Source organism: Pseudophryne corroboree, chromosome 2 (assembly GCF_028390025.1).
Source record: "Pseudophryne corroboree isolate aPseCor3 chromosome 2, aPseCor3.hap2, whole genome shotgun sequence".
NCBI lineage: Eukaryota > Metazoa > Chordata > Amphibia > Anura > Myobatrachidae > Pseudophryne > Pseudophryne corroboree.
This window is the reverse complement of record NC_086445.1, coordinates 633,697,583-633,724,407: the sequence shown is the minus strand read 5'-3', so window position 1 is coordinate 633,724,407 and position 26,825 is coordinate 633,697,583. Positions and strand designations below refer to the sequence as shown.

Below are 26,825 nucleotides of genomic sequence, written 5' to 3'. Positions count from 1 at the left end.
GACTGGTGCCAGTTGCCCCACACTAGTCTCAGCTCAAGTGATTACAGGGTGACTCCAGTAGGCAAATGTCTGCTTTGTAGATGGCCAAAAGGAGAGAATCCGTGCGGCAGACAGAAGAAGTCTTGTCCAAGTAAATTCACAGAACTCAAACTACGTCTGGTAGAGCCATATCATCACATTCCCTGGAAGTGGCCAAAGAAGGAAAAAATAGAAAGACAATTTTCTGGTTTAAGTGAAAAGCCGAAACAACTTTTAGTTGGAACGTATAAACATGCAACACCATAATGCCAGTTTTTCTTTACGTGCCTGTCGGGAGTAGCGCACGTTTTCAGGTGTTGTTTGTTAGTTTCTTTTGAACTTTTTTGTACGCTTTTTTTTTTTTTTCTTTTTTTTTTTGTATCTAGGTTGCTGTGCAGTGTTTGTGAGCGCGGCCACTGTGGGAGCTGTCTTCAACTCGCCGATTACCTTGCTGCAGGGAGAGAGCTGTCAATTTGTTTCCAGCTGCATTTGGTCCTTCTTCCAAAGGTCCAAACCTTTTTACAGGATGTGGTTCATGTTTATCCACAGTTTTGTCTGCCAGTAGCACCATTTACATTCAGTAGATCTTTAATTCCTTACTTGGAAGCTAATCTTCTTTATGGCTATTTCCTCAGCCTGCTGTCTTTGTCTTGCTAGCTGCCTTTTTTCCAGCTTCCATGACAATAGAGCTGTTCTCCATACAGATTCTAACCAACTGAAAGTTGTTTCAGCTTTTCACTTAAACCAGGAGCTTGTCTGTCTTGTCTTTCCACTTTTGGCCACTTCCCATGACCGGGAAGATATGGCTCTACTAGACATAGTTTTCAGTTCTGCAAAGTTTCTTGGACAATACTTCCTTCTGTACGGATTCTGTCCTTGTTCTTTACGACGCACATACCATGGTTGGCTAGCTACAAAGCAGACAGTTGTGCACTGGATACACTGTAATCACTAGAGCCGATCCATGTGTGGGGTGACCGGCACCAGGCCAGTTGATTAGTGTATTCCACTAGTGCAGTGACTGGGCTTCGGTGGAACAGGTTTATTGTGCTGCTACCTGGTCTGCTGTCAACTCGTTTACCCGTTTTTAAAGTTTTTCATGGTTTTGCCTCCAGCAACAACCACTTTGGGCATACAGTTCCCCGCTCAGGCAGCCTGAGCATTCCTTCCCCTGGGGGCAGCTATTGAACGTCCCATGGTCCAGTGTCTGACCAGTCTTGCTGACAGAGGAAATAAGATTTGTAGTCACTCACTGTTGAATCCTTTTCTTTTAAGCAGACTGTGGGACACTACCTCATGCTCAGTCGTGTGAGATTTTTGTTCTTGGCCATTGATTCCCTACTGGTTTGTTTTATTGTTGTAACCATTTCACTGAGTTACTGCTACTCTTCCTGTCTCTTTTAAAGAAGTACTGGAATTATGTAGTTGCAGAGGGGAGGAGCTTCCTTTTCAAAGTAACAGTTTAGTTTAAGTGCCAGCTCCGGCCCCAACAAGATTCAGCGATAAGTTTTGTCTTTCTGTGTTAAGAAGCAGAATTTTCGTTACTGGGCGGAAAATAATCCTCATCAGCTTGATGAAAGGCCTTTACAAACCCAATGGGTACATCTGAAAGCTGAGGTCTACAAACATCGACCAAGAACCATTAATGAACTGAATGCTGCTATACACCAAGAAATGACAATATCATATTCAAAACCAATTGAAATTAATCTCTCTTTCAAATTGCAAACACATTTTTTCACACACAGGAATTGTGCACGAGTCCTTCCTGGGTGCAACCCACCATGAGATCCCTTTCAGACTGGCAACTCGACCCGGCAATATGCTGGGTTGGGTTGCCATCAGGGGTGGAGGCTTCCTCCTCCATAGTGTGAACGGGTCCCGGATCACGTCGACCCGGGTAACCCATTCACACCACACCTGACACGGGAATAACTCATATAAAACCCTCCTTTATTACCGGGTTGAAATGTCAGGTTACTCGACCCGGCATTTTTCAACCTGGCCTTTTCATATACCACCTCCCCCTGGGTTGACCCGGCAATATACCAGGTTATTTTGGCAATCTGAAAGGGGTGTAAACTGTATTCCATGCACTTAGATTATTTACGAAACATTAGGCAGTATAGGGAGTTTTCTTTGCCTTACCATATACATAAATATATAACACTCGATCCAGCATTTATTGTTGCATTTTTGTAACCTGATGACAAAGTAAAACTTTGAAACGTTGATCTTACAATGGAGTGTGTGAAGCGTTCTTTTATCGTGTGAGTGCCAACGGATCGAGTGTTGTATGTGGCTATGGTACAGTAGTCAAGGGTGTGGTGTGTGCCCCACATGACTCTCCACATTAAGATAAGCAGCATTCTCTTGTCTCAGATTTTTTATTCATATTTATATATTTTTAATGTTTTATGGTTCTAACTAATTTTTACCTAGTATTTGTGGGTACTTTTACCCTTCATGTTTAGTCTATTTTTTAACTTCATGTAAACTAAGTGTATTATTTTTTATCCCACCTCCACGTATCCTGTGTATCTTCATAAATTGTATATATTTGAACAGACACTGCCGGTCGCTGGTACCCCATCCCATTTAAGTCATTAAAAGCATCTTACCCATGCTGAAAACTTAGGGGGTAGCTGACACCCTATATGAACAAGGGAGTGTCTGTATAGCAAATCATTTTGTTTATTTGTTTCCTTCCACACTCGCCTGTGGCGCCATACTCTCATTGCTTTTTTATATATATATATATATATATATATGTGTGTGTGTGTGTATATATATATATATATATATATATATATATATATACATATAATGTGTATGTATGTACAGATATATATTATTATATAATTATTTTAGTACCCCCTCCTATATTATAGCCTATTATTATAGTACCAATACAATTAAATATATCTAATCCCATATGCTGAAAACTGTCTGATTTGTTGGATGGACAGAAATAAATATCTCTTTTCTGCTGCGGGGTACACTGGGCTCCACAAGGAATGGACAATGGGGTGTAGAGTAGGATCTTGATCCCAGAATGCATAGCGCCGCCTCCTATATCACCCCGCCTCCCTGCACAGGATCTCAGTTTTGTAGTTGGTGCTGCAGTAGCAGGCACTTAACAGAGGGGCTGCTCCAGGCAGCACTAAGAAGAGCTTTTTTTCTGAGGAAAAAAGGGAAGACTTCAAGGGCAGCAGCAGTGTTACATGTCAGTGGACATTCACGGCTGCAGCTCCGGCTCTCCCCAGCGGCGCTGTACAGTCCCGAGCCCTGGTTGCCGGGTAACTACAGCTGGAGGCTCTGGTTTTCTTCTTGTCAGGCACACACGACGGGGTCTCTCCGGGATTGCGTGGCCGCGCTTCGGGAGGTGGTAAGTGGGTCCCGCTTGCGGGACCCGGTCTTTATCGCGATCCGGCGCGGTCAGTGGGAGGCGGGCCGCGCGCGCTGGCGGTGGACACTGTGGCAGTACAGGCGATCACACTAGATCACCAGGGCGTGGGACAGGTCAGGTTTTCTCTATAAACCGTTTTATTAGAGCCCGCAGTACCCTGTGGTTTTGCCAGCAGGGGGATAGAGCTTGGACCTGAAGCCCCTCCCCTAGCCCCAGGGCGCCATTTTCTGCAAATGTTCCCGCCGTGGAGCTGCATATCTGTCTCTCCCTCACTCCCTGGCAGTATCTGCGGCGCCATTATCCCTCAGCTCACTGTTCCTGGGAATGCTTGTGCAAATCCTCCTATGTAAAGCCACCTGGTTGTCAGTGCTGTGACTTTACAAGACACTTAAGTATTCTACCTGCCTTTTTTAGTCAGTGTTAGTTAAGAAAGAGTGCATTTAATCAGGGTTTCCTAGTACAATTGCCCTGTGATATACATCCAGTTCTTACTGTGTACTGTTATATCTATTGTTATATAGCTGTGTAAGCTAGTCCAGTGCAGTATTATTGTCAGTAATATCCTCTGCATTGTACAAACTGTGACTTTCTGTGTGTACATTTGATAGCTGAGTGGTGTCCATTTCATGTCCTTCACTCAACCTGCTATCCCTATATTCTATAACCTGAGGGGGCTTGGTGCGTCAGGTTTTATCTAATATAGGATTTTCACAAAGATATACTGTTTTACGTATTTTTCTCTGTGATTTAGTTACCATATCTCTCCTTTATCTCTGCTGGTGCTGACTACACTGCGCAGGGGTTTGGGCTAGAGGTATCGGGCTGCTGACGAATTGTACTGTGTTACCTGATACTGCAAGTTATATCATGTCTGCTTCTGAGGGTAACGGTTCTGGGGCTGAACACACTGCCGGTGTTGCTGAAGCCGCAGATACCTATGAGGAGAATATAGCAGCTTTTGGCTCTGGTTCTGGGGGCTCCTTGCCCCCCAGTGGGACGGTGGCAACGGGGGCAATTAATGACCCGCCATGGGCCGCTTTTTCCACGCTTCTGGATACGCTAGTTCATAAACTAACACCCTCTATGGGACCCCCCAATGCCGGTACAACCGTTTGTGGTCCCTGCAGCTAACCCGCCATGGGCGGACGATTTATCTGCACAAATAAAGAAGTTGAACCAGTCCCTGACTACTAAAAAGTCTGACCGTCGCTCGCCTACATCCAAGGGGTTCTCTAAGCGAGCGCTTGTCTCCTCACAATCCACTGCTGTCACTGACACCTCGTCGGATGAAGACGGCACTTACACTGACCCCACAGGTTCTGACTCCGATATGGCTGATGGGGTGGGTGGTTCACATGTGGATGTTCCTGATCTCTTGGAGGCTATTAAGTTAATTTTACAGATTACGGATGATCCCGAGCCATCCGTTCCTCCTAAGAAACCAGATAGGTTCAAGCGTCAGAAGGTGATTAAACAAGTTTTACCTCACTCTGACCACCTAATTGATATACGTCAGGAACCCTGGGAAAACCCGGGTACGAAGTTTGTGCCTCAAAAGAAGATGCTGGCTCGCTATCCCCTCGTGCCGGAGCTGTCTAAGAATTGGGAAACGCCTCCTCCAGTGGAATCACATGTGGCTAGGATGGTGGTTTCCTCAGCTCTACCGGTCACCACCATCACATCTCTAAAAGAGCCTACGGATAAACGTGTGGAGGGTTGTCTGAAAGCGATTTACATCCTCACTGGTGCTGCACAAAGGCCCACTATTGCAGCTACTTGGACTGCAGAGGCCAATTAAGCATGGGCCTTGGAGTTAGATGCTGAAATCTCCTCTGACCATGCTAGACAATGCTTGTCTTATATTGTCACAGCTTCTCGTTATATTAAAGAGGCGGCTTCTGATGCCGGTATCCTGGCAGCCAAGGCCTCTACTACATCAGTCCTGGCTCGCCGAATATTGTGGCTGAGATCCTGGTCTGTGGATCTGGACTCTAGAAAAACCCTGGAGGTACTCCCTTTTAAGGGAGATATTCTGTTTGGGGAGGATTTAAATAAGATTGTGGCTGACTTGGCTACTGCCAAAACTGCCTGTCTGCCAAGTACTGCTCCTTCTGTGTCGAAGGCTAAAGGTACTTCCTTTCGCCCCTTTCGTCCTTCAGGTAAAGCAAAAGGTCAGGCGTACAACAAGCAGGCCCGCACTTCCAAACCTGGTAAGCCTAAGCCCAAAAGAGCCTGGACGGCCCGTCAGCCAGCTTCCAAGACAGATAAGCCTGCCGCATGACGGGGCGGGCCTCCCTCTGGGGGATCCCAGGGTGGGGGGCCGGCTTCTAGGGTATACCCAGGAATGGCTGAAGACCACTTCAGATGCCTTGGTACGGGAAGTCGTCACACGAGGTTACGCCATAGCCTTCAAAAACCGACCCCCTCATCGATTTTGCCAGACAGATGTCCGGTTGGACAAAACAAAGGCAAACACTCTACATTCGGTGGTACAGACCCTCCTGGATACAGGAGTCGTAGTACAGGTGCCTCTTGCGCAAAGGGGCCGGGGGTACTATTCTCCGCTGTTTCTAGTCCCGAAACCGGATGGGTCCTCCCGGCCCATTCTCAACCTCAAGGCATTGAACAGGTTTGTGAAAGTTTCCAAGTTCCGGATGGAAACCCTTCGCTCTAGTTCTGGCCTTGGAACCTGGAGACTTCATGGTCTCCCTGGATATACAGGATGCTTACCTGCATGTTCCTATAGCAGTGTCTCATCAGCAATACCTGAGATTTGCGATTGGCAACTGCCATTACCAGTTTCGGGCGTTACCTTTTGGTTTAACAACGGCTCCGTGAGTCTTTATAAAAGTCATGGCGGTGATGACTGTGATACTCCGCCGTCAAGGGTTCAGGATACTGCCGTATTTGGGCGACTTGTTAATCCTGGCAAATTCCCCAGAACTTCTCCTGCGTCATCTAGATGTGACGGTCCGGTTTCTGCAAGCCCACGGGTGGCTCATCAACTGGAAGAAGTCATCCCTGATCCCTGCTCAGAGCATGGTGCATCTGGGAGCACTATTGGACACTCATAACCAGCGGTTGTTCCTGTCTCAGGAGAAAGTTCTGAAACTTAAGGACAGGATTCGTTGCTTCCTATCTCGTCCGCAAGTGTCGATATTCATTCGGCGATGCAGGTGCTGGGCCTCATGGTGTCAGCATTCGACATGGTGGAGTACGCTCAATTTCATTCTCGCCCTCTCCAGAGGCTGATTCTAGCCAAATGGGACGGCCTGCCTCACCGGATCAGGTCTCAAATGATCTCATTGACTCCGGAGGTCCGTCTGTCGCTGCTCTGGTGGCTCCGGGACCAACAACTGTGCGGGGGGCCGTCCGTTCTGGATATCCGACTGGGTCCTGTTGACGACAGATGCCAATCTAAGAGGTTGGGGCGCGGTGCTGGAGCAACACTCCCTTCAGGGGCGGTGGACCAAGGAGGAGTCCCTCCTCTCGATCAATATTCTGGAGTTGCGGGCGGTCTTCAATGCCTTGAACCGAGCCCAGCATTTAATTCAGAACCGTCCTGTTCAAGTACAGTCGGACAACGCCACCACAGTGGCCTACATAAATCATCAGGGCGGCACTCGAAGACTCCTAGCAATGAAGGAAGTCTCACGGATTCTACAGTGGGCAGAACGCCATTTACCGGCCATATCGGCAATATTCATTCCGGGAGTCCTGAATTGGGAAGCGGACTTTCTCAGTCGTCAGGACGCGTATGCCGGCGAGTGGGGCCTCCATCCAGAAGTGTTTCAACTCCTAGTGGAAAGGTGGGGTCTTCCAGACGTAGATCTGATGGCGTCTCGACACAATCACAAGGTTCCGGTCTTCGGAGCAAGGACAAGGGATCCTCAAGCAGCATTCGTGGATGCGCTGGCGGTGCCGTGGAGGTTTCGGCTGCCCTACGTGTTCCCTCTGGTGTCACTCCTGCCCAGGGTAATTTGGAAGTTCAAGCAAGAAAAAGGAATTCTGCTTCTCATAGCTCCAGCGTGGCCCAGACGGCACTGGTTCTCAGACCTGCAAGGCCTATCGTCAGAGCGTCCATTTCTACTTCAGCAACGCCCAGACCGCCTCGTTCAGGGCCCCTGTGTCTACCAGGACCTAGCCCGGCTGTCTTTGACGGCGTGGCTCTTGAAGCTTCCGTCTTAAGGGCTAAAGGGTTTTTTGAGGCGGTCATTCAAACTATGTTGCGGGCCCGGAAACCGGCTTCGGCTCGGATTTACTATAGGGTCTGGCATTCTTACTTTGTTTGGTGCGCATCTAACGATTATGACGCTTCCAAGTTTAATATAGCCAAGTTGTTGGCTTTTCTTCAGCAGGGCCTGGACTTAGGCCTGCGTTTAGCCTCCCTCAAGGTTCAAATATCTGCCTCGTCAGTGTGGTTTCAGAGAAAAATTGCGACCTTACCTGATGTGCATACCTTTACTCAGGGCGTGTTGTGTATCCAACCTCCCTATGTCCCGCCTGTGGCTCCTTGGGACTTGTCGGTGGTTTTGGAGGCGTTACAAGAGTCTCAGTTTGAACCTCTTGGTTCAGCTGACCTTAAGTGGCTTTCCCTTAAGGTGGTGGTTCTGCTGGCTATTGCTTCAGCTAGAAGAGTGTCGGATTTGGGTGCCTTGTCCTGTAGTGCCCCATATCTGATATTTCACCGTGACCGGGTAGTTCTTAGAACTAGTCCAGGCTATCTAACTAAGGTGGTTTCTTCGTTCCACCTTAATCAGGAGATTGTAGTTCCGACACTTGTTTCTCCTGATCTTTCTCCCAAAGAGCGGTCTTTGGATGTGGTACGGGCTCTCCGTATCTATGTGAAGAGAACTGCTCCTATTAGGAAATCGGATTCTCTTTTTGTTGTGTTTGGGTTTCACAAACGTGGCTGGCCTGCTCACAAGCAAACTCTGGCCAGATGGATTAGAATGGTGATTGCACATGCTTATGTGAAGGCTGGTCTCTCTGCTCCTGATCACATTAAGGCCCATTTCTACTCGGTCTGTTGGACCTTCTTGGGCGGCCCAACGTTGTGCGACCCTTGAACAATTGTGCAAGGCGGCTACGTGGTCCTCTGTGAACACGTTCATAAGGTTCTATGCCTTCGATACTGCCGCTTCCCAGGATGTTTCCTTTGGACGCCGGGTTCTTGTGCCCGCTACAGTGCGTCCCCTCCCATAAGGAACTGCTTTAGGACATCCCCATTGTCCATTCCTTGTGGAGCCCAGTGTACCCCGCAGCAGAAAACAAGTTTTATAGTAAGAACTTACCTTTGTTAAAACTCTTTCTGCGAGGTACACTGGGCCCCACAAGGCGCCCACCCTGACGCACTTAGCTTCTTTGGGTTGGTATGGCATTAGCCGCTGACACGTCTCCTGTCGCGAGAATGCGGTGTTGTGGCTACTAACCGTTGTCGTCTCTTTTCCTGCTACTGCATTGGACTGGTTAACTAAAAACTGAGATCCTGTACAGGGAGGCGGAGTGATATAGGAGGCGGCGCTATGCATTCTGGGAACAGTCAAAGCTTTGAGCCTGTTGGTGCTCGGATCAAGATCCTACTCTACACCCCATTGTCCATTCCTTGTGGAGCCCAGTGTACCTCGCAGAAAGAGTTTTAACGACTGTAAGTTCTTACCAGAAAACTCGTTTTCCCAGTGTATTAAAAACTTGAGAATTGTGGCCAGGAAAAACCGATATGTGCTGGTGAATAGTACTTTAGCATTAATAAATTGGAGCTGAGATGGTTGTGTCGATTTATCTTTAGCTTATCCAGTTGATAATTTACCTATTCAAATTCATGCAGGAAGAATCTAGATTAACTTTGCGACCCCCAAGTCTGGCCACTTCCTATGCCCCGCTTCAGAACTGGCAGCACCAGCCTGAAAAGTTGATATTTGACTCATGTGGTTATGAAGCTAGTGTGAGTATTGTTATTACTTGTGATTAAACATATGGTCTAATTTGATTGACTTAAGCGTTTTATTGGGGTATAAATAAAGATTGCAAAAATACATAAATTGCCGCAGAAACATAGTAACAATACAATGATGAGTATATGGGGACATATGAAACACACTTTTATTTATTTTAATTGATACTATGCTTGTAAATTTCTTTTAATTGTATTTAATTAGATTAGTTAAATTACTAATGTAATGAATTCTGCTCTCCCCTTGCTGCTTGGTCCAGTATTTGGGATCAATGCAAATCAAAGATCTGCGTGGGACAGAGTCCACCCAGGATGCCTGTGCCAAAATGAGGGTGAGATTTTGTGAACGTGAAAATGTTGCATTAAGCAATCATATTTCCTTATAAACTTTACAATTAATGAATGTTAAATGTCTACCTACAGAAGTCCACAGAGCAGATGAAAAAAATTCCAAGAATTACCCTTTCCATCAGCTACAAAGGCGTGAAGTTCATTGATGCATCAAATCAGGTCAATCAAGAAAACATTACATTTACTGCTACAACTTTGAAGGGGATGCATAGTCAAATGTTTTGTTCTCCCTGTGTCATACAATTTGAATACTAAAATATACAGATGTAGCCGTGCTCATTTTACTATGATGCAGCATGTAGTGTCACAGCAAGCTACATGGCGTGCCAGCCTCGACTATTAACAGCCAGCGATCCCTTCATTAATTACTTTAGGAATTAATAATGCATCAAAGCAAAGATGAGCATGGCTGCATCTCTCTCTCTCATATATATATATATATATATATATATATATATATATATATAATATAATATAATGTGTGTGTATATATAGTTCATTATGATTTTCCAGCGTACAGGATACCGGTGGTCAGAATACAGATGCCGGCATCCCAATAGTTTCAATCCCGGAAGGGTGGTATGCGACTGTCCCGTTTCCCCCTAACCCTCCCATCCCTCAGTCTCCTAACCCTCCCTTCCTTCAGTCTCCTAACCCTCCCTTCCCTCAGTCTCCTAACCCTCCCTTCCCTCAGTCTCCTAACCCTCCCTTCCTTCAGTCTCCTAACCCTCCCTTCCCTCAGTCTCCTAACCCTCCCTTCCCTCAGTCTCCTAACCCTCTTTTCCTTCAGTCTCCTAACCCTCCCTTCCCTCAGTCTCCTAACCCTCTCTTCCCTCCGTCTAACACTAACCTCCCCCTGGTGCCGACAAAACCTAACCCCTTCTGCCCCACAGCCTAACCCCAGATTCCCACAGCCTAACCTTCCCCCCGCAGCCTAACAGTAACCCCCGGCCCTAACCCTCCCACTATACTTGCGTTCAGGATGCTGCCTATCAGGATTCCGGCGTCGGTCTCTCGACCCAGTGTCTGTATGTATATTGTTATATATGTATATTATCATGTAGTGTTCACTCTAGGAACTTTTTAGGGCAGTGTGCTAGTCGCCAAGAAGGGCATAACTACGTGTGGCGAAGGCGCCCTCATAAAAGGGTGTGGCCTTATGATGCACCCCCTTTTCCATTACTCTGGGGGGGTGCCCAGCTGCTCCACACACACCAGACATTAATTTACCCTTCATATAACACCTATTCCTGTGACCACAGTTGCATAGTGTGTGTGATGCAGAAATTTCCTTCATGCCTTTACTCAGTCACAGTGTCGTCGTCACCACCACCAGCAGCAGTGTCATCTCTATCTCCTATGCAGTACATAATTTGCCTACATGCACCCGTCTCTGTTTCTGCACAATACTCCATAGGATCTGTATACATCTGTCTCTGCTACTGCACATAGTATCTCTGTACACCTGTCTGCTGCTCTCACCACCAGTGTCGTCATATGGCTGCACTGGCTCTCGCCTGGCAACCATCACTCACGCTACTGTAGCATTACTGTAATCGCTGCCTCTTACCAGGAAGGTTAGGTTATGGGAGGAGCAGCTACTTTACACCCCATCCCGTCAACTACAGCACCGACCAACAACAGATGTTGCAGTAGCACAGACTGAGAGATCCCACTCCGTGCAGTGCTGACTTGTGAGGGGTGGCGGGTGCCAGTGACATTGAGCGGGAAGACCTCGCTCTTGATTGAATGCTCACTGGTCTGCCGACCACCTATTGTGTGCTGGATTGAGGATGGCCACTCAGTCCTAAGCTCCCACTACTCCCGGCTCTGAGTGTGTGTGTGTGTGGCAGCATGCTCCAGGGAAATGCAGGCACAGGCCGCAAGCCATCGCTCGTAAACAAGGCAGGGCGCATGTGATTACTTTTAAAAAGGGGAGGGCATGGCGCCCTGCAGAAACTACCTAGCGGGACAACTATGATGTATATTATAGTAAGTATTATTATTTCTCTGACGTCCTAGTGGATGCTGGGTACTCCGTAAGGACCATGGGGAATAGACGGGCTCCGCAGGAGACTGGGCACTCTAAAGAAAGATTTAGGTCTACCTGGTGTGCACTGGCTCCTCCCCCTATGACCCTCCTCCAAGCCTCAGTTAGATTTCTGTGCCCGGCTGAGCTGGATGCACACTAGGGGCTCTCCTGAGCTCCTAGGAAGAAAGTATATGTTAGGTTTTTTATTTTCAGTGAGACCTGCTGGCAACAGGCTCACTGCACCGAGGGACTAAGGGGAGAAGAAGCGAACCTACCTAAGTGGTGGTAGCTTGGGCTTCTTAGGCTACTGGACACCATTAGCTCCAGAGGGATCGAACACAGGACCCGACCTCGTCGTCCGTTCCCGGAGCCGCGCCGCCGTCCCCCTTACAGAGCCAGAAGCAAGAAGGTGGTCCGGAAAATCGGCGGCTGAAGACTTCTGTCTTCTCCAAGGTAGCGCACAGCACTGCAGCTGTGCGCCATTGCTCCTCATGCACACCACACACTGCGGTCACTGATGGGTGCAGGGCGCTGGGGGGGGGGGCGCCCTGAGCAGCAATATTAACACCTTGGCTGGCGAACTGACACCATATATAGCCCCAGGGGCTATATAGGTGTTTATTAACCCCTGCCAGAACTTTTACAATAGCGGGAGAAAGCCCGCCGAAAAAGGGGCGGAGCCATCTCCCTCAGCACACTGGCGCCATTTTCCCTCACAGCTCTGCTGGAGGGATCGCTCCCTGACTCTCCCCTGCAGTCCTGCACTACAGAAAAGGGTTAAAAAGAGAGGGGGGGCACAAATTAGGCGCAGTATATATATATTTCTCTGACGTCCTAGTGGATGCTGGGAACTCCGTAAGGACCATGGGGAATAGACGGGCTCCGCAGGAGACTGGGCACTCTAAAAGAAAGATTAGGTACTATCTGGTGTGCACTGGCTCCTCCCACCATGACCCTCCTCCAGACCTCAGTTAGATTTCTGTGCCCGGCCGAGCTGGATGCACACTAGGGGCTCTCCTGAGCTCCTAGAAAGAAAGTTTATTTTAGGTTTTTTATTTTACAGTGAGACCTGCTGGCAACAGGCTCACTGCATCGAGGGACTAAGGGGAGAAGAAGCGAACCTACCTGCTTGCAGCTAGCTTGGGCTTCTTAGGCTACTGGACACCATTAGCTCCAGAGGGATCGACCGCATGGAACTGGCCTTGGTGTTCGTTCCCGGAGCCGCGCCGCCGTCCCCCTTACAGAGCCAGAAGCAAGAAGAGGTCCGGAAAATCGGCGGCAGAAGACATCAGTCTTCACCAAGGTAGCGCACAGCACTGCAGCTGTGCGCCATTGCTCCTCATGCACACTTCACACTCCGGTCACTGAGGGTGCAGGGCGCTGGGGGGGGGGGCGCCCTGAGCAGCAATAAAAACACCTTGGCTGGCAAATATATCACAATATATAGCCCCAGGGGCTATATATGTGATAAATACCCCTGCCAGAATCCATAAAAAAGCGGGAGAAAAGTCAGCGAAAAAGGGGCGGAGCTATCTCCCTCAGCACACTGGCGCCATTTTCTCTTCACAGTGCAGCTGGAAGACGGCTCCCCAGACTCTCCCCTGTAGTTTGCAGGCTCAAAGGGTTAAAAAGAGAGGGGGGGCACTAAATTTAGGCGCAATATTGTATATACAAGCAGCTATTGGGAAAAATTCACTCAATATAGTGTTAATCCCAAAATTATATAGCGCTCTGGTGTGTGCTGGCATACTCTCTCTCTGTCTCCCCAAAGGGCTGTGTGGGGTCCTGTCCTCAGTCAGAGCATTCCCTGTGTGTGTGCGGTGTGTCGGTACGGCTGTGTCAACACGTTTGATGAGGAGGCTTATGTGATGGCAGAGCAGATGCCGATAAATGTGATGTCGCCCCCTGTGGGGCCGACACCAGAGTGGATGGATAGGTGGAAGGTATAAACCGACAGTGTCAACTCCTTACATAAAAGGCTGGATGACGTAACACCTATGGGACAGCCAGCTTCTCAGCCTGCGCCTGCCCAGGCGTCTCAAAGGCCATCAGGGCTCAAAAACGCCCGCTCCCTCAGATGGCAGACACAGATGTCGACACGGAGTCTGACTCCAGTGTTGACGAGGTTGAGACATATACACAATCCACTAGGAACATCCGTTACATGATCCCGGCAATAAAAAATGTGTTACACATTTCTGACATTAACCCAAGTACCACTAAAAAAGGGTTTTATGTTTGGGGAGAAAAAGCAGGCAGTGTTTTGTTCCCCCATCAAATGAGTGAATGAAGTGTGAAAAAGCATGGGTTCCCCCGATAAGAAACTGGTAATTTCTAAAAAGTTACTGATGGCGTACCCTTTCCCGCCAAAGGATAAGTTACGCTGGGAGATATCCCCTAGGGTGGATAAGGCGCTCACACGTTTGTCAAAAAAGGTGGCACTGCCGTCTTAGGATACGGCCACTTTGAAGGTACCCGCTGATAAAAATCAGGAGGCTATCCTGAAGTCTGTATTTACACACTCAGGTACTAGACTGAGACCTGCAGATAGTGCTGCTGCAGCGTGGTCTGTAACCCTGTCAAACAGGGATACTATTTTGCGAACATAAGACGTCGTCTTATATATGAGGGATGCACAGAGAGATATTTTGCCGGCTGGCATCCAAAAATTAATGCAATGTCCATTCTGTCAAGAGGGTATTAGAGACCCGACACTGGACAGGTGATGCTGACTTTAAAAGGCACATAGAGCCTTATAAGGGTGAGGAATTGTTTGGGGATGGTCTCTGGGACCTCGTATCCACAGCAACAGCTGGGAAGAAAAATTTTCACCTCAGGTTTCCTCACAGCCTAAGAAAGCACTGTATTATCAGGTACAGTCCTTTCGGCTTTAGAAAAGCAAGCGGGTCAAAGGCGCTTCCTTTCTGCACAGAGACGAGGGAAGAGGGAAAAAGCTGCACCAGTCAGCCAGTTCCCAGAATCAAAATTCTTCCCCCGCTTCCTCTGAGTCCACCGCATGACGGGGGCTCCACAGGCGTAGCCAGGTACGTTGGGGGGCCGCCTCAAAAATTTCAGCGATCAGTGGGCTCGCTCACAGGTGGATCCCTGGATCCTTCAAGTAGTATCTCAGGGGTACAAGCTGGAATTCGAGGCGTCTCCCCCCCGCCGTTTCCTCAAATCTGCCTTGCCGACAACTCCCTCAGGCAGGGAGGCTGTGCTAGAGGCAATTCACAAGCTGTATTCCCAGCAGGTGATAGTCAAGGTGCCCCTACTTCAACAAGGACGGGGTTACTATTCCACACTGTTTGTGGTACCGAAACCGGACGGTTCGGTGAGACCCATTTTAAATTAGAAATCCTTGAACACATACATAAAAAAATTCAAGTTCAAGATGGAATCGCTCAGGGCGGTTATTGCAAGCCTGGAGGAGGGGGATTACATGGTATCCCTGGACATCAAGGATGCTTACCTACATGTCCCCATTTACCATCCTCACCAGGAGTACCTCAGATTTGTGGTACAGGATTGCCATTACCAATTCCAAACACTGCCGTTTGGACTGTCCACGGCACCTAGGGTCTTTACCAAGGTAATGGCAGAAATGATGATACTCCTTCGAAAAAAGGGAGTTTTAATTATCCCGTACTTGGACGATCTCCTTATAAAGGCGAGGTCCAAGGAGCAGTTGTTGGTCGGAGTAGCACTATCTCGGGAAGTGCTACAACAGCACGGATGGATTCTATACATTCCAAAGTCACAGCTGGTTCCTACCACACGCCTACTGTTCCTGGGGATGGTTCTGGACACAGAACAGAAAAAAGTGTTTCTCCCGCAGGAGAAAGCCAAGGAGCTGTCATCTCTAGTCAGAGACCTCCTGAAACCAAAACAGGTATCGGTGCATCACTGCACACGAGTCCTGGGAAAAATGGTAGCTTCTTACGAAGCAAAATTCCATTCGGCAGGTTCCATGCAAGAACCTTTCAGTGGGACCTCTTGGACAAGTGGTCGGGATCGCATCTTCAGATGCATCGGCTGATAACCCTGTCTCCAAGGACCAGGGTATCTCTACTGTGGTGGCTGCAGAGTGCTCATCTTCAAGAGGGCCGCAGATTCGGCATACAGGACTGGGTCCTGGTAACCACGGATGCCAGCCTTCGAGGCTGGGGGGCAGTCACACAGGGAAGAAATTTCCAAGGACTTTGGTCAAGTCAGGAGTCGTCCCTACACATAAATATTCTGGAACTGAGGGCCATTTACAATGCCCTAAGTCAAAAAAATAAAATAAAAAAAAATGGCAAGGCCTCTGCTTCAAAACCAGCTGGTACTGATCCAATCAGACAACATCACGGCAGTCGCCCATGTAAACCGACAGGGCGGCACAAGAAGCAGGATGGCGATGGCAGAAGCCACAAGGATTCTCCGATGGGCGGAAAATCACGTCTTAGCACTGTCAGCAGTGTTCATTCCGGGAGTGGACAACTGGGAAGCAGACTTCCTCAGCAGACTCGACCTACACCCGGGAGAGTGGGGACTTCATCCAGAAGTCTTCCAACTGTTGGTAAACCGTTGGGAAAGGCCACAGGTGGACATGATGGCGTCCCGCCTAAACAAAAAACTAGATATTGCGCCAGGTCAAGGGACCCTCAGGCAATAGCTGTGGACGCTCTAGTGACACAGTGGGTGTACCAGTCGGTTTATGTATTCCCTCCTCTGCCTCTCATACCAAAGGTACTGAGAATAATAAGAAAACGAGGAGTAAGAACGATACTCGTGGTTCCGGATGGGCCAAGAAGAGCTTGGTACCCAGAATTTCAAGAAATGATATCAGAGGACCCATGGCCTCTACCGCTCAGACAGGATCTGCTACAGCAGGGGCCCTGTCTGTTCCAAGACTTACCACGGCTGCGTTTGACGGCATGGCGGTTGAATTCCGGATCCTAAAGGAAAAGGGCATTCCAGAGGAAGTCATTCCTACGCTGATAAAAGCCAGGAAAGAAGTAACCGCAAACCATTATCACCGTATTTGGCGAAAATATGTTGCGTGGTGTGAGGCCAGGAAGGCCCCAACAGAGGAATTTCAGCTGGGTCGTTTTCTGCACTTCCTACAGTCAGGAGTGACTATGGGCCTAAACTTGTGTTCCATTAAGGTCCAGATTTCGGCTCTGTCGATTTTCTTCCAGAAAGAACTGGCTTCACTGCCTGGAGTTCAGACATTTGTAAAGGGAGTGCTACATATTCAGCCCCCTTTTGTGCCTCCTGTGGCACCTTGGGATCTCAACGTGGTGTTGAGTTTCTTAAAATCACATTGGTTTGAGCCACTTAAAACTGTGGATTTGAAATATCTCACGTGGAAAGTGGTCATGTTATTGGCCTTGGCTTCGGCCAGGCGTGTGTCAGAATTGGCGGCTTTGTCATGTAAAAGCCCTTATCTGATTTTCCATATGGATAGGGCAGAATTGAGGATTCGTCCCCAGTTTCTCCCTAAGGTGGTATCAGCTTTTCACTTGAAATAACCTATTGTAGTGCCTGCGGCTTCTAGGGACTTGGAAGATTCCAACTTACTGGACGTAGTCAGGGCCTTAAAAATTTATATTTCCAGGACGGCTGGAGTCAGGAAAACTGACTCGCTTTTTATCCTGTAGGCACCCAACAAAGTAGGTGCTCCTGCTTCTAAGCAGACTATTGCTCGCTGAATTTGTAGCACAATTCAGCTGGAGCATTCTGCGGCTGGATTGCCGCATCCTAAATCAGTAAAAGCCCATTCCACGAGGAAAGTGGGCTCTTCTTGGGCAGCTGCCCGAGGGGTCTCGGCTTTACAACTTTGCCGAGCTGCAACTTGGTCAGGGGAAAACACGTTTGCTAAATTCTACAAATTTGATACCCTGGCTGAGGAGGACCTTGAGTTCTCTCATTCGGTGCTGCAGAGTCATCCGCACTCTCCCGTCCGTTTGGGAGCTTTGGTATAATCCCCATGGTCCTTACGGAGTTCCCAGCATCCAATAGGACGTAAGAGAAAATAAGATTTTACTCACCGGTAAATCTATTTCTCGTAGTCCGTAGTGGATGCTGGGCGCCCATCCCAAGTGCGGATTGTCTGCAATACTTGTATGTAGTTATTGCCTAACTAAGGGTTATTGTTGAGCCATCTGTTGAGAGGCTCCGTTATATTTCATAATGTTAACTGGGTATAGTATCACGAGTTATACGGTGTGATTGGTGTGGCTGGTATGAGTCTTACCCGGGATTCAAAATCCTTCCTTATTGTGTCAGCTCTTCCGGGCACAGTATCCTAACTGAGGTCTGGAGGAGGGTCATGGTGGGAGGAGCCAGTGCACACCAGATAGTACCTAATCTTTCTTTTAGAGTGCCCAGTCTCCTGCGGAGCCCGTCTATTCCCCATGGTCCTTACGGAGTTCCCAGCATCCACTACGGTCTACGAGAAATAGATTTACCGGTGAGTAAAATCTTATTTATGCAGCTATAAGGGAAAACACTCTCTATAGGTGATATCCCTGTGATATATAGCGCTCTGGTGTGTGCTGGCATACTCTCCCTCTGTCTCCCCAAAGGGCTTTGTGGGGTCCTGTCCTCTGTCAGAGCATTCCCTGTGTGTGTGCTGTGTGTCGGTACTGTGTGTCGACATGTATGATGAGGATAATGATGTGGAGGCGGAGCAAATGCCTGTGAATGGGATGTCACCCCCTGCGGGGTCGACACCGGTGTGGATGGACTTATGGAAGGAATTACGTGACAGTGTCAACTCCTTACATAAAAGGTTTGACGACATAGGACAGCCGGCTGCTCAGCTTGTGCCTGTCCAAGCGTCTCACATGTCATCAGGGGCTCTAAAACGCCCGCTACCTCAGATGGCAGACACAGATGTTGACACGGATACCGACTCCAGTGTCGACGACGATGAGACTAGTGTACCTTCCAATAGGGCCACCCGTTACATGATTGAGGCAATGAAAAATGTATTACACATTTCTGATAATACCCCAGATACCACAAAAAAGGGTATTATGTTTGGTGACAGAAAACTACCAGTAGTTTTCCTGCATCTGAGGAATTGATATGAGGTGTGTGAGGAAGCGTGGACTTCCCCCGATAAGAAATTGATAATTTCTAAGCAGCGTACCCTTTTCCGCCAGAGGATAGGTCACGTTGGGAAATAACCCCTATGGTAGATAAAGCGGTTACACGCTTATTAAAAAAGGTGGCACTACCGTCACGGATACGGCCGCCCTGAAGGACCTGCTGATAGAAAGCAGAAAACTACCCTTAAAGCTATATACACACACACGGGCATTATATTGAGACCTGCTATTGCCTCGGCATGGATGTGCAGTGCGGCAGCTGCGTGGTCAGATTCCCTGTCGGATAATATTTATACTATAGATAGGGACAATATTTTGCTGAAAATAGAGCATATAAAAGACGCTGTCTTATACATGCGTGATGCACAGAGGGATATTTGCCGACTGGCATCACTAATAAGCGCTATGTAAAACCATTGCCGCCAGACAGGGGTTATGGACTCGGCAATGGTCGGGCGATGCCGATTCAAAACGGCACATGGAAGTTTGCCCTAGAAGGGGGTGGAACTGTTTGGGGATGGTTTTTCAGACCTCGTTTCCACAGCTATGGCTGGGAAATCAAAACTTTTGCCACAAGCTACCCCACAGCAAAAGTAAGCACTGTATTATCAGGTACAGTCCCTTCGGCCCCAGAAAAGTAGAGGGCTAGAGGCTCATCTTTTCTGCCAAGAGGAAAAGGTAGAGGGAAAAAGCTGCAGCACACAGCTAGTTCCCAAGAGCAGAAGTCCTCCCCTGCGTCCGGTAAGTCAACAGCATGACGCTGGGGCTGCTCAGGCGGACCCGGGTACGGTGGGGGCCCGTCTCAGAAATTTTCAGCGCACAGTGGGCTCTCTCACAGGTGGATCCCTGGGTTCTTCAAACAGTATCTCAGAGGTACAGGCTGGAATTCGAGACGTCTCCCCCCCCGCCGTTTCCTAAAATTTGCCTTACCGGCAACTCCCTCTGCCAGGGAGGCAGTGTTGGTGGCTATCCAAAAAACTGTATTCACAGCAAGTGATTATCAAGGTACCCCTCCTTCAACAGGAAAAGGGTTACTTTTCCACAATGTTTGTGGTACCGAAACCGGACGGTACGGTGAGACCCATCTTAAATTTAAAATCCTTGAACACATATAACAAAAGATTCAAGTTCAAGATGGAATCGCTCAGGGCGATTATTGCGATCCTGGACGAGGGGGATTACAGGGTCTCTCTGGACATCAAGGATACTTACCTGCATGTCCCCATTGACCCTCCTCACCAGGAGTACCTCAAGATTGTGGTACCGGACTGTCACTATCAGTTCCAGACGCTGCCGTTTGGATTATCCACGGCACCGAGGGTCTTTACCATGGGTAATGACCGAAATGATGATACTCCTTCGCAAGAAGGGAGTTTTAATTATCCCGTACTTGGACGATCTCCTGATACAGGCGAGGTCCAAGGAACAGTTGGTAAGGGGGTAGCACTTTCTCGGGAAGTGCTGCAACAGCAGGACTGGATTCTCAATTCCAAAGTCACAGCTGGTCCCGACGACCCGTCTTCTGTTCCTGGGAATGATTCTGGAAACAGACCAGAAAAAAGTGTTTCTTCCAATGGAAAAAGCCGAGGAGTTGTCATCTCTAGTCAGAGACATCCTAAAACCGGGACAGGTGTCGGTACATCAATGCACACGAGTCCTGGGAAAAATGGTAGCTTCGTACGAGGCGATTCCATTCGGAAGGTTCCACGCAAGGACTTTCCAGTGGGACCTGTTGGACAAATGGTCCGGGTCCCATCTCCAGATGCAACAGCGAAAAACCCTGTCGGCAAGGACCAGGGTGTCGCTGCTGTGGTGGCTGCAGAGGGCTCATCTACTAGAGGGCCGCAGATTCGGAATACAGGACTGGGTCCTGGTGACCACGGATGCCAGCCTTCGGGGCTGGGGTGCAGTCACACAGGGAGGAAATTTCCAAGGACTGTGGTCAAATCAGGAGATTTCGCTTCACATAAATATTCTGGAGCTAAGGGCCATTTACAATGCCCTAAGCCAAGCAAGACCCCTGCTTCAGAACCGGCCGGTACTGATCCAATCAGACAACATCACGGCGGTCGCCCATGTAAACAGACAGGGCGGCACAAGAAGCAGGAGGGCAATGGCAGAAGTCACAAGGATTCTCCGATGGGCAGAGAATCATGTGTTAGCACTGACAGCAGTGTTCATTCCGGGAGTGGACAACTGGGAAGCAGACTTCCTCAGCAGGCACGACCTCCACCCGGGAGAATGGGGACTTCATCCAGAAGTCTTCCAGATGCTGGTAAACCGTTGGGAAAAACCACAGGTGGACATGATGGCGTCCCGCCTCAACAAAAAGCTAAAAAGATATTGCGCCAGGTCAAGGGACCCTCAGGCGATCGCTGTGGACGCTCTAGTGACACCGTGGGTGTACCAGTCGGTTTATGTGTTTCCTCCTCTACCTCTCATACCCAAAGTACTGAGAATAATAAGAAAGCGAGGAGTGAGAACTATTCTCGTGGCTCCGGATTGGCCAAGAAGGGCTTGGTACCCGGAGCTTCAAGAGATGCTTGCAGAGGACCCTTGGCCTCTGCCGCTCAGACAAGACCTGCTGCAGCAGGGACCCTGTCTGTTCCAAGACTTACCGCGGCTGTGTTTGATGGCATGGCGGTTGAACGCCGGATCCTAAAGGAAAAAGGCATTCCGGAGGAAGTCATCCCTACCCTGATCAAGGCCAGGAAGGATGTCACCGCAAAACATTATCACCGCATTTGGCGAAAATATGTTGCTTGGTGTGAGGCCAAGAAGGCCCCAACGGAGGAATTTCAACTGGGTCGATTCCTGCATTTCCTGCAAGCAGGTGTGACGTTGGGCCTCAAATTGGGGTCCATTAAGGTCCAGATCTCGGCCCTCTCGATTTTCTTCCAGAAAGAACTGGCTTCACTGCCTGAAGTTCAGACTTTTGTCAAGGGAGTTCTGCATATTCAGCCTCCTTTTGTGCCCCCAGTGGCACCTTGGGATCTCAATGTGGTTTTGGGAGTTTCTGAAATCACATTGGTTTGAGCCACTTAAGACTGTGGATTTAAAATATCTCACGTGGAAAGTGGTTATGTTGTTGGCTCTGGCTTCGGCCAGACGTGTGTCAGAATTGGCGGCTTTGTCCTGTAAAAGCCCCTATCTGATTTTCCATATGGATAGGGCAGAGTTGAGGACTCGTCCTCAGTTTCTCCCGAAGGTGGTATCAGCTTTTCACTTGAACCAACCTATTGTGGTGCCTGCGGCTACTAGGGACTTGGAGGATTCCAAGTTTCTGGACGTTGTCAGGGCCCTGAAAATTTATATTTCCAGGACGGCTGGAGTCAGGAAAACTGACTCGCTGTTTATTTTATATGCACCCAACAAGCTGGGTGCACCTGCTTCTAAGCAGACTATCGCGCGCTGGATTTGTAGCACTATTCAGCTGGCGCATTCTGCGGTGGGACTACCGCAGCCTAAATCTGTAAAAGCCCATTCCACAAGGAAGGTGGGCTCATCTTGGGCGGCTGCCCGAAGGGTCTCGGCTTTACAACTTTGCCGAGCTGTTACTTGGTCGGGTTCAAACATCTTTGCAAGAGTCTACAAGTTTGATACCCTGGCTGAGGAGGACCTAGAGTTTGCTCATTCGGTGCTGCAGAGTCATCCGCACTCTCCCGCCCGTTTGGGAGCTTTGGTATAATCCCCATGGTCCTTACTGAGTACCCAGCATCCACTAGGACGTCAGAGAAAATAAGATTTTACTCACCGGTAAATCTATTTCTCGTAGTCCGTAGTGGATGCTGGGCGCCCATCCCAAGTGCGGATTGTCTGCAATACTTGTACATAGTTATTGTTACAAAAATCGGGTTGTTATTGCGAGCCATCTGTTCAGAGGCTCCATTGTTATCATACTGTTAACCGGGGTTCCTATCACAAGTTATATGGTGTGATTGGTGTGGCTGGTATGAGTCTTACCTGGGATTCAAAATCCTTCCTTATTGTGTCAGCTCTTCCGGGCACCGTGTCCTAACTGAGGCTTGGAGGAGGGTCATAGGGGGAGGAGCCAGTGCACACCAGGTAGACCTAAATCTTTCTTTAGAGTGCCCAGTCTCCTGCGGAGCCCGTCTATTCCCCATGGTCCTTACGGAGTACCCAGCATCCACTACGGACTACGAGAAATAGATTTACCGGTGAGTAAAATCTTATTATTAAATGTGTGTATGTATATTATACTGTATAATACATTTATTTCTTTTTATATACCATTGGTTTCACCTAAAGCTTGGTACTTTCATCCATCTATGCTGCGTTAACTTTTCATTACATAACCTTCCCTTTGCCAGCAGGCATTAACTAATATATGTGTTAAGCGTTATGGATACATTGTTTAGCAATAAAACCTCTTCTTTAATTACAACTAACTCTTATGTTACTTCTTGCCAGAGCCTGGGTTCTTAATTAGAGTGATTATAAGAACAAAAAATCCTTCTTTTAACCACTTACAGATGTGTCCTCTTACATCTTTGCTCCTTGCGCTACAGGTTGCATTACACGTAACTCGTAAGTGCAGTATGATTCAGTAGCGCAGAGCGTCTTTTTTGTGTGTGTTTTTGCCACAAAAATACATCTTAGATGCAAATTAGTGTAATAGGACGCACAATGTGCTTCTGCTGATTAAAATGATACACAGCATGTCTATGTTCTGTGTGTGACTGTGACTGTATTTGCATACAAAATGCCATGCTACAATGTTTTCATGGAAAATACTGTAACATGGCATTTCGGCTGCAGATAGAGCCGCACTTACACACAGAATGTAGAAATGCTGCTTATCATTTTAATCAGCAGAAGCTGCTTGTGCATCCAAATACATTACGCTGCATCTGAGATTCATTTTAGTGGAAAAATGCAAAAAAGACGATCAGCACTGCAGAGTTACGCCACAGCATGACATGACTTCAAGGGCTGTTCAGCGTGACTGCAGCAAGGTGGTAAGAGGACACATCTGTAACTGGCTAATTTATTTTTAGGATTGATTTAGGTTAAGTACATTTATTTAAAACCCATCCAATAGGATTTTTTTTAAAAATAAAAAAAAAATTGCAAGCATAGGTACAAACATCAGTGGTGATATGTCGGACCTTCGTGACTATATATTACCAGAAGCTGCTTTGGTGGCCACACACAAGGTGAGGGGTTGGTTTTTAACATTTCACCAGTGGCTGCTGATCTCTGTTGCTGCTGGGCTGCCTATCGGCAACATGACAGGCACTAGGAGGGAGGGAAGCACTGGATCTGTGAGGTCTCTCCCATAGCAACTGCTGCTGGAAGAATATCTTACAGCAGCCGCACAGTAGGTTTTATGACTGGTCGCATCAGATGCAACCATTTCAGGGAAAACCCAGTCTGGTGTGGTCGCATATGATGCGACCACACCAGGAAAGTGGTTAATAAAGTAGCTAAAAATCTAAAAAAAAATGAGTATGTTAATGTTTCTATAGCCTTTCAGAATTTTATTTATTTATAAATATGTAAGTTGCATTGTAGTTCTTTTTGAAAGGTGATGTCTTCATACTGTGTTATAATACTCATCATTTTTATTTTTATTGTTATTTTTTTATCTGTGTTTTCAAATACATAAGTCCCTCATTGTTAAAAATAAATAAATAAATAAAAAAATGTTAAACTGTGGACTTTATTTGTGTTAACTGGCTTATTGACCATTCTTAAATTATATTATTTGTTCCTAATTGAGAACAGATCTTTATATTAACTTATTTTTTATTCTCAAATTCTTTCAGAATGTAATTGCAGAACATGAGATACGAAACATATCATGTGCAGCTCAGGATCCGGAGGACTTATGCACATTTGCCTATATCACCAAGGATCTGCAGACCAGCCACCATTACTGCCATGTTTTCAGCACTGCCGATGTGGTGAGATAAATCTATCTGAACCATTGTACAGATGCCGTATGTCCTCATACATCTTTGCTGCAGTCTACAAGCGTGAAATCTTCTAGCATTAGTCGTCTTTTTTTGTCAAAAATGCATCTTGGTCACAGCTTAATGCGACTAGGATGCACAGCGAGATTGTGCTGATTAATTTGATACATTACTCATGTATATCTGTGTGCGCCTGAGTCTCTGAATGTGCATACGAAGTGCTACAATATAGCAGCCACAGCTTTTTTTCAATAGAAGTTCTGTTCTGCTCCATATGCAGGCTTAAATGAATCAGCACAGTCTCCTTGTGCATCCTAGTTGCATTGCGCATGGAGTCAAACCCTTAAATTGCTAATGTGGAAAGTGGTGTTTGAGTTGCACATCTCTTCGGCCCCTAGAGTTTGAGCCGCGCATCATTTTGTGTTTTTCAGTCCAAGGTGGTCTTGAGAATCAGCTATAATCAAGAATTTGTAGTTTCTCTAGCATTCATAAGGAATATTGGGTACCCATTAGTACGATGGCTATAGACGGGGTCCAAGGAGCCAGTGCACTTTAAATTTTTTCCACTGGATGTGCTGGCTCCTCCCCTCTATGCCCCAGGCAATTTAGAAAAAAGTGCACACACTGCTAGCTCCAGGGTTTTTCTTCATTTTATTTTAAACTTTTGTTTATTTCGGTATGCTGTTTGGGCAACAGCATACCTGCACCGTGGGAGTTAGGGGAGGGGACGGTCACCGGTCTCATGAGGTGCAGTGCCGCTTCCCTGCTGCAGGACCACCGTCCTGAGGGGTTGGTTGTTCAGCGGGGCACTGCGACTTGGCTGTCGCAACCGCAGCACGCCACACACCCCTAACACTGCCTGAAGGTGATCGTCGTGGGCAGTACACACCCGCTAGGGGGGATCCCCCGGTTCTTGGTGCGGCAGAAACGCGGGTGAGGCATACTAGCCAGTCTCACGCAGGGGCTATAACGGGTCCCCACCAGGAGGGACCCGTTATAGCCCATGCGTGAGACTGGCTATTGATGGCTGTACCAAACATTCATGCGAGGCTACAGCATGGTTAAGAGACAGGGCCAGTATAAATAAATCTAGGTAGCTCCGGCACCATTACGGTGGGCGGAGCTAAATTCAGAGCAGGCTCAGCGGCATTTGGACGTTTTCCTCTGCATAAGAAGCAGCCTCACACAGTTCCTCCAGACTGTCACACGCTGGATCACTGGTACAGGGTGTTGATTAGAGGAGAGCCGCTAATTGCGCACAGATAATATTCCTCTGAGGGAATTACATTGTATAAGCAGTTTTCACTGTTACATAAAAACGCTGACAGCCTCACTGGGGCTCTGCAGCGTTGGGTGTGCTGCGTCCTCTCTTCCTCTGTGTCTCCTCTCACATGCAATAAGGCAGGCTTGCATTATAATCAGCCTGTGTTGTATGTGTGTTGTGTTTTCATTATGGAAAAACAAAAATTATGCATGCCAGATTCTCCCCTCTTTCATCTGGTTCCATATCATGTGAGCAGTGTAGTCAGTCCTCACAAAATGCTGAGGATATTGAGGGGGAGAGTCACAAGCCCACCTGGCTGGGGGCTATCAAAACTATGATGTCTGATATGTCATCTCAACTCACGGCAAACAGCAGTAGCAGCTTTAGCTGCCAGGACTGATGCTCCCCATCCCCCCTCTCTACTGCAGGTCCACATAAACGTGCTTTACCTGCACTTCTATCAAATACTGATGATGATATACAGGATGATGGGGTCGATGTGGATCCCATAAGTGGGGATTCCACTACTACACAGGGTATTGAACCCCTCATTTTAGCTATAAGGGATGTGCTAAAGCTCCCCCTAGAGGACACTGCAACTCAGCAGTCGTTTTTCCTCCCTCAAGACAAACGGACACATTTCCTGATCCTAAAGAATTACGTAGATGATTTATTTAAGCTAGCCTGGAAGAACCCAGATTAACAATATCAGGTGTCAAAAAGGTTTTTGCATACATTCCTCTTTGCCCCTGAGAGTACAAAGTT

At 47.8% G+C, this 26,825-nt stretch overlaps 1 protein-coding gene across 6 annotated transcripts in view; it reads left to right on the top strand.

Moving 5' to 3' along the window:
• The window catches only part of ANKS1A (ankyrin repeat and sterile alpha motif domain containing 1A), a 599,988-nt gene that overhangs the window by 536,936 nt on the left and 36,227 nt on the right, over positions 1-26,825 (top strand). For all 6 annotated transcript variants that reach the window (XM_063954919.1, XM_063954917.1, XM_063954921.1 and 3 more), the window contains 4 exons: positions 9,255-9,371; positions 9,641-9,712; positions 9,804-9,890; positions 24,650-24,787. In XM_063954919.1, the coding sequence (XP_063810989.1) occupies positions 9,255-9,371; positions 9,641-9,712; positions 9,804-9,890; positions 24,650-24,787 (414 nt within the window). The remainder of the gene's footprint in view (positions 1-9,254; positions 9,372-9,640; positions 9,713-9,803; positions 9,891-24,649; positions 24,788-26,825) is intronic.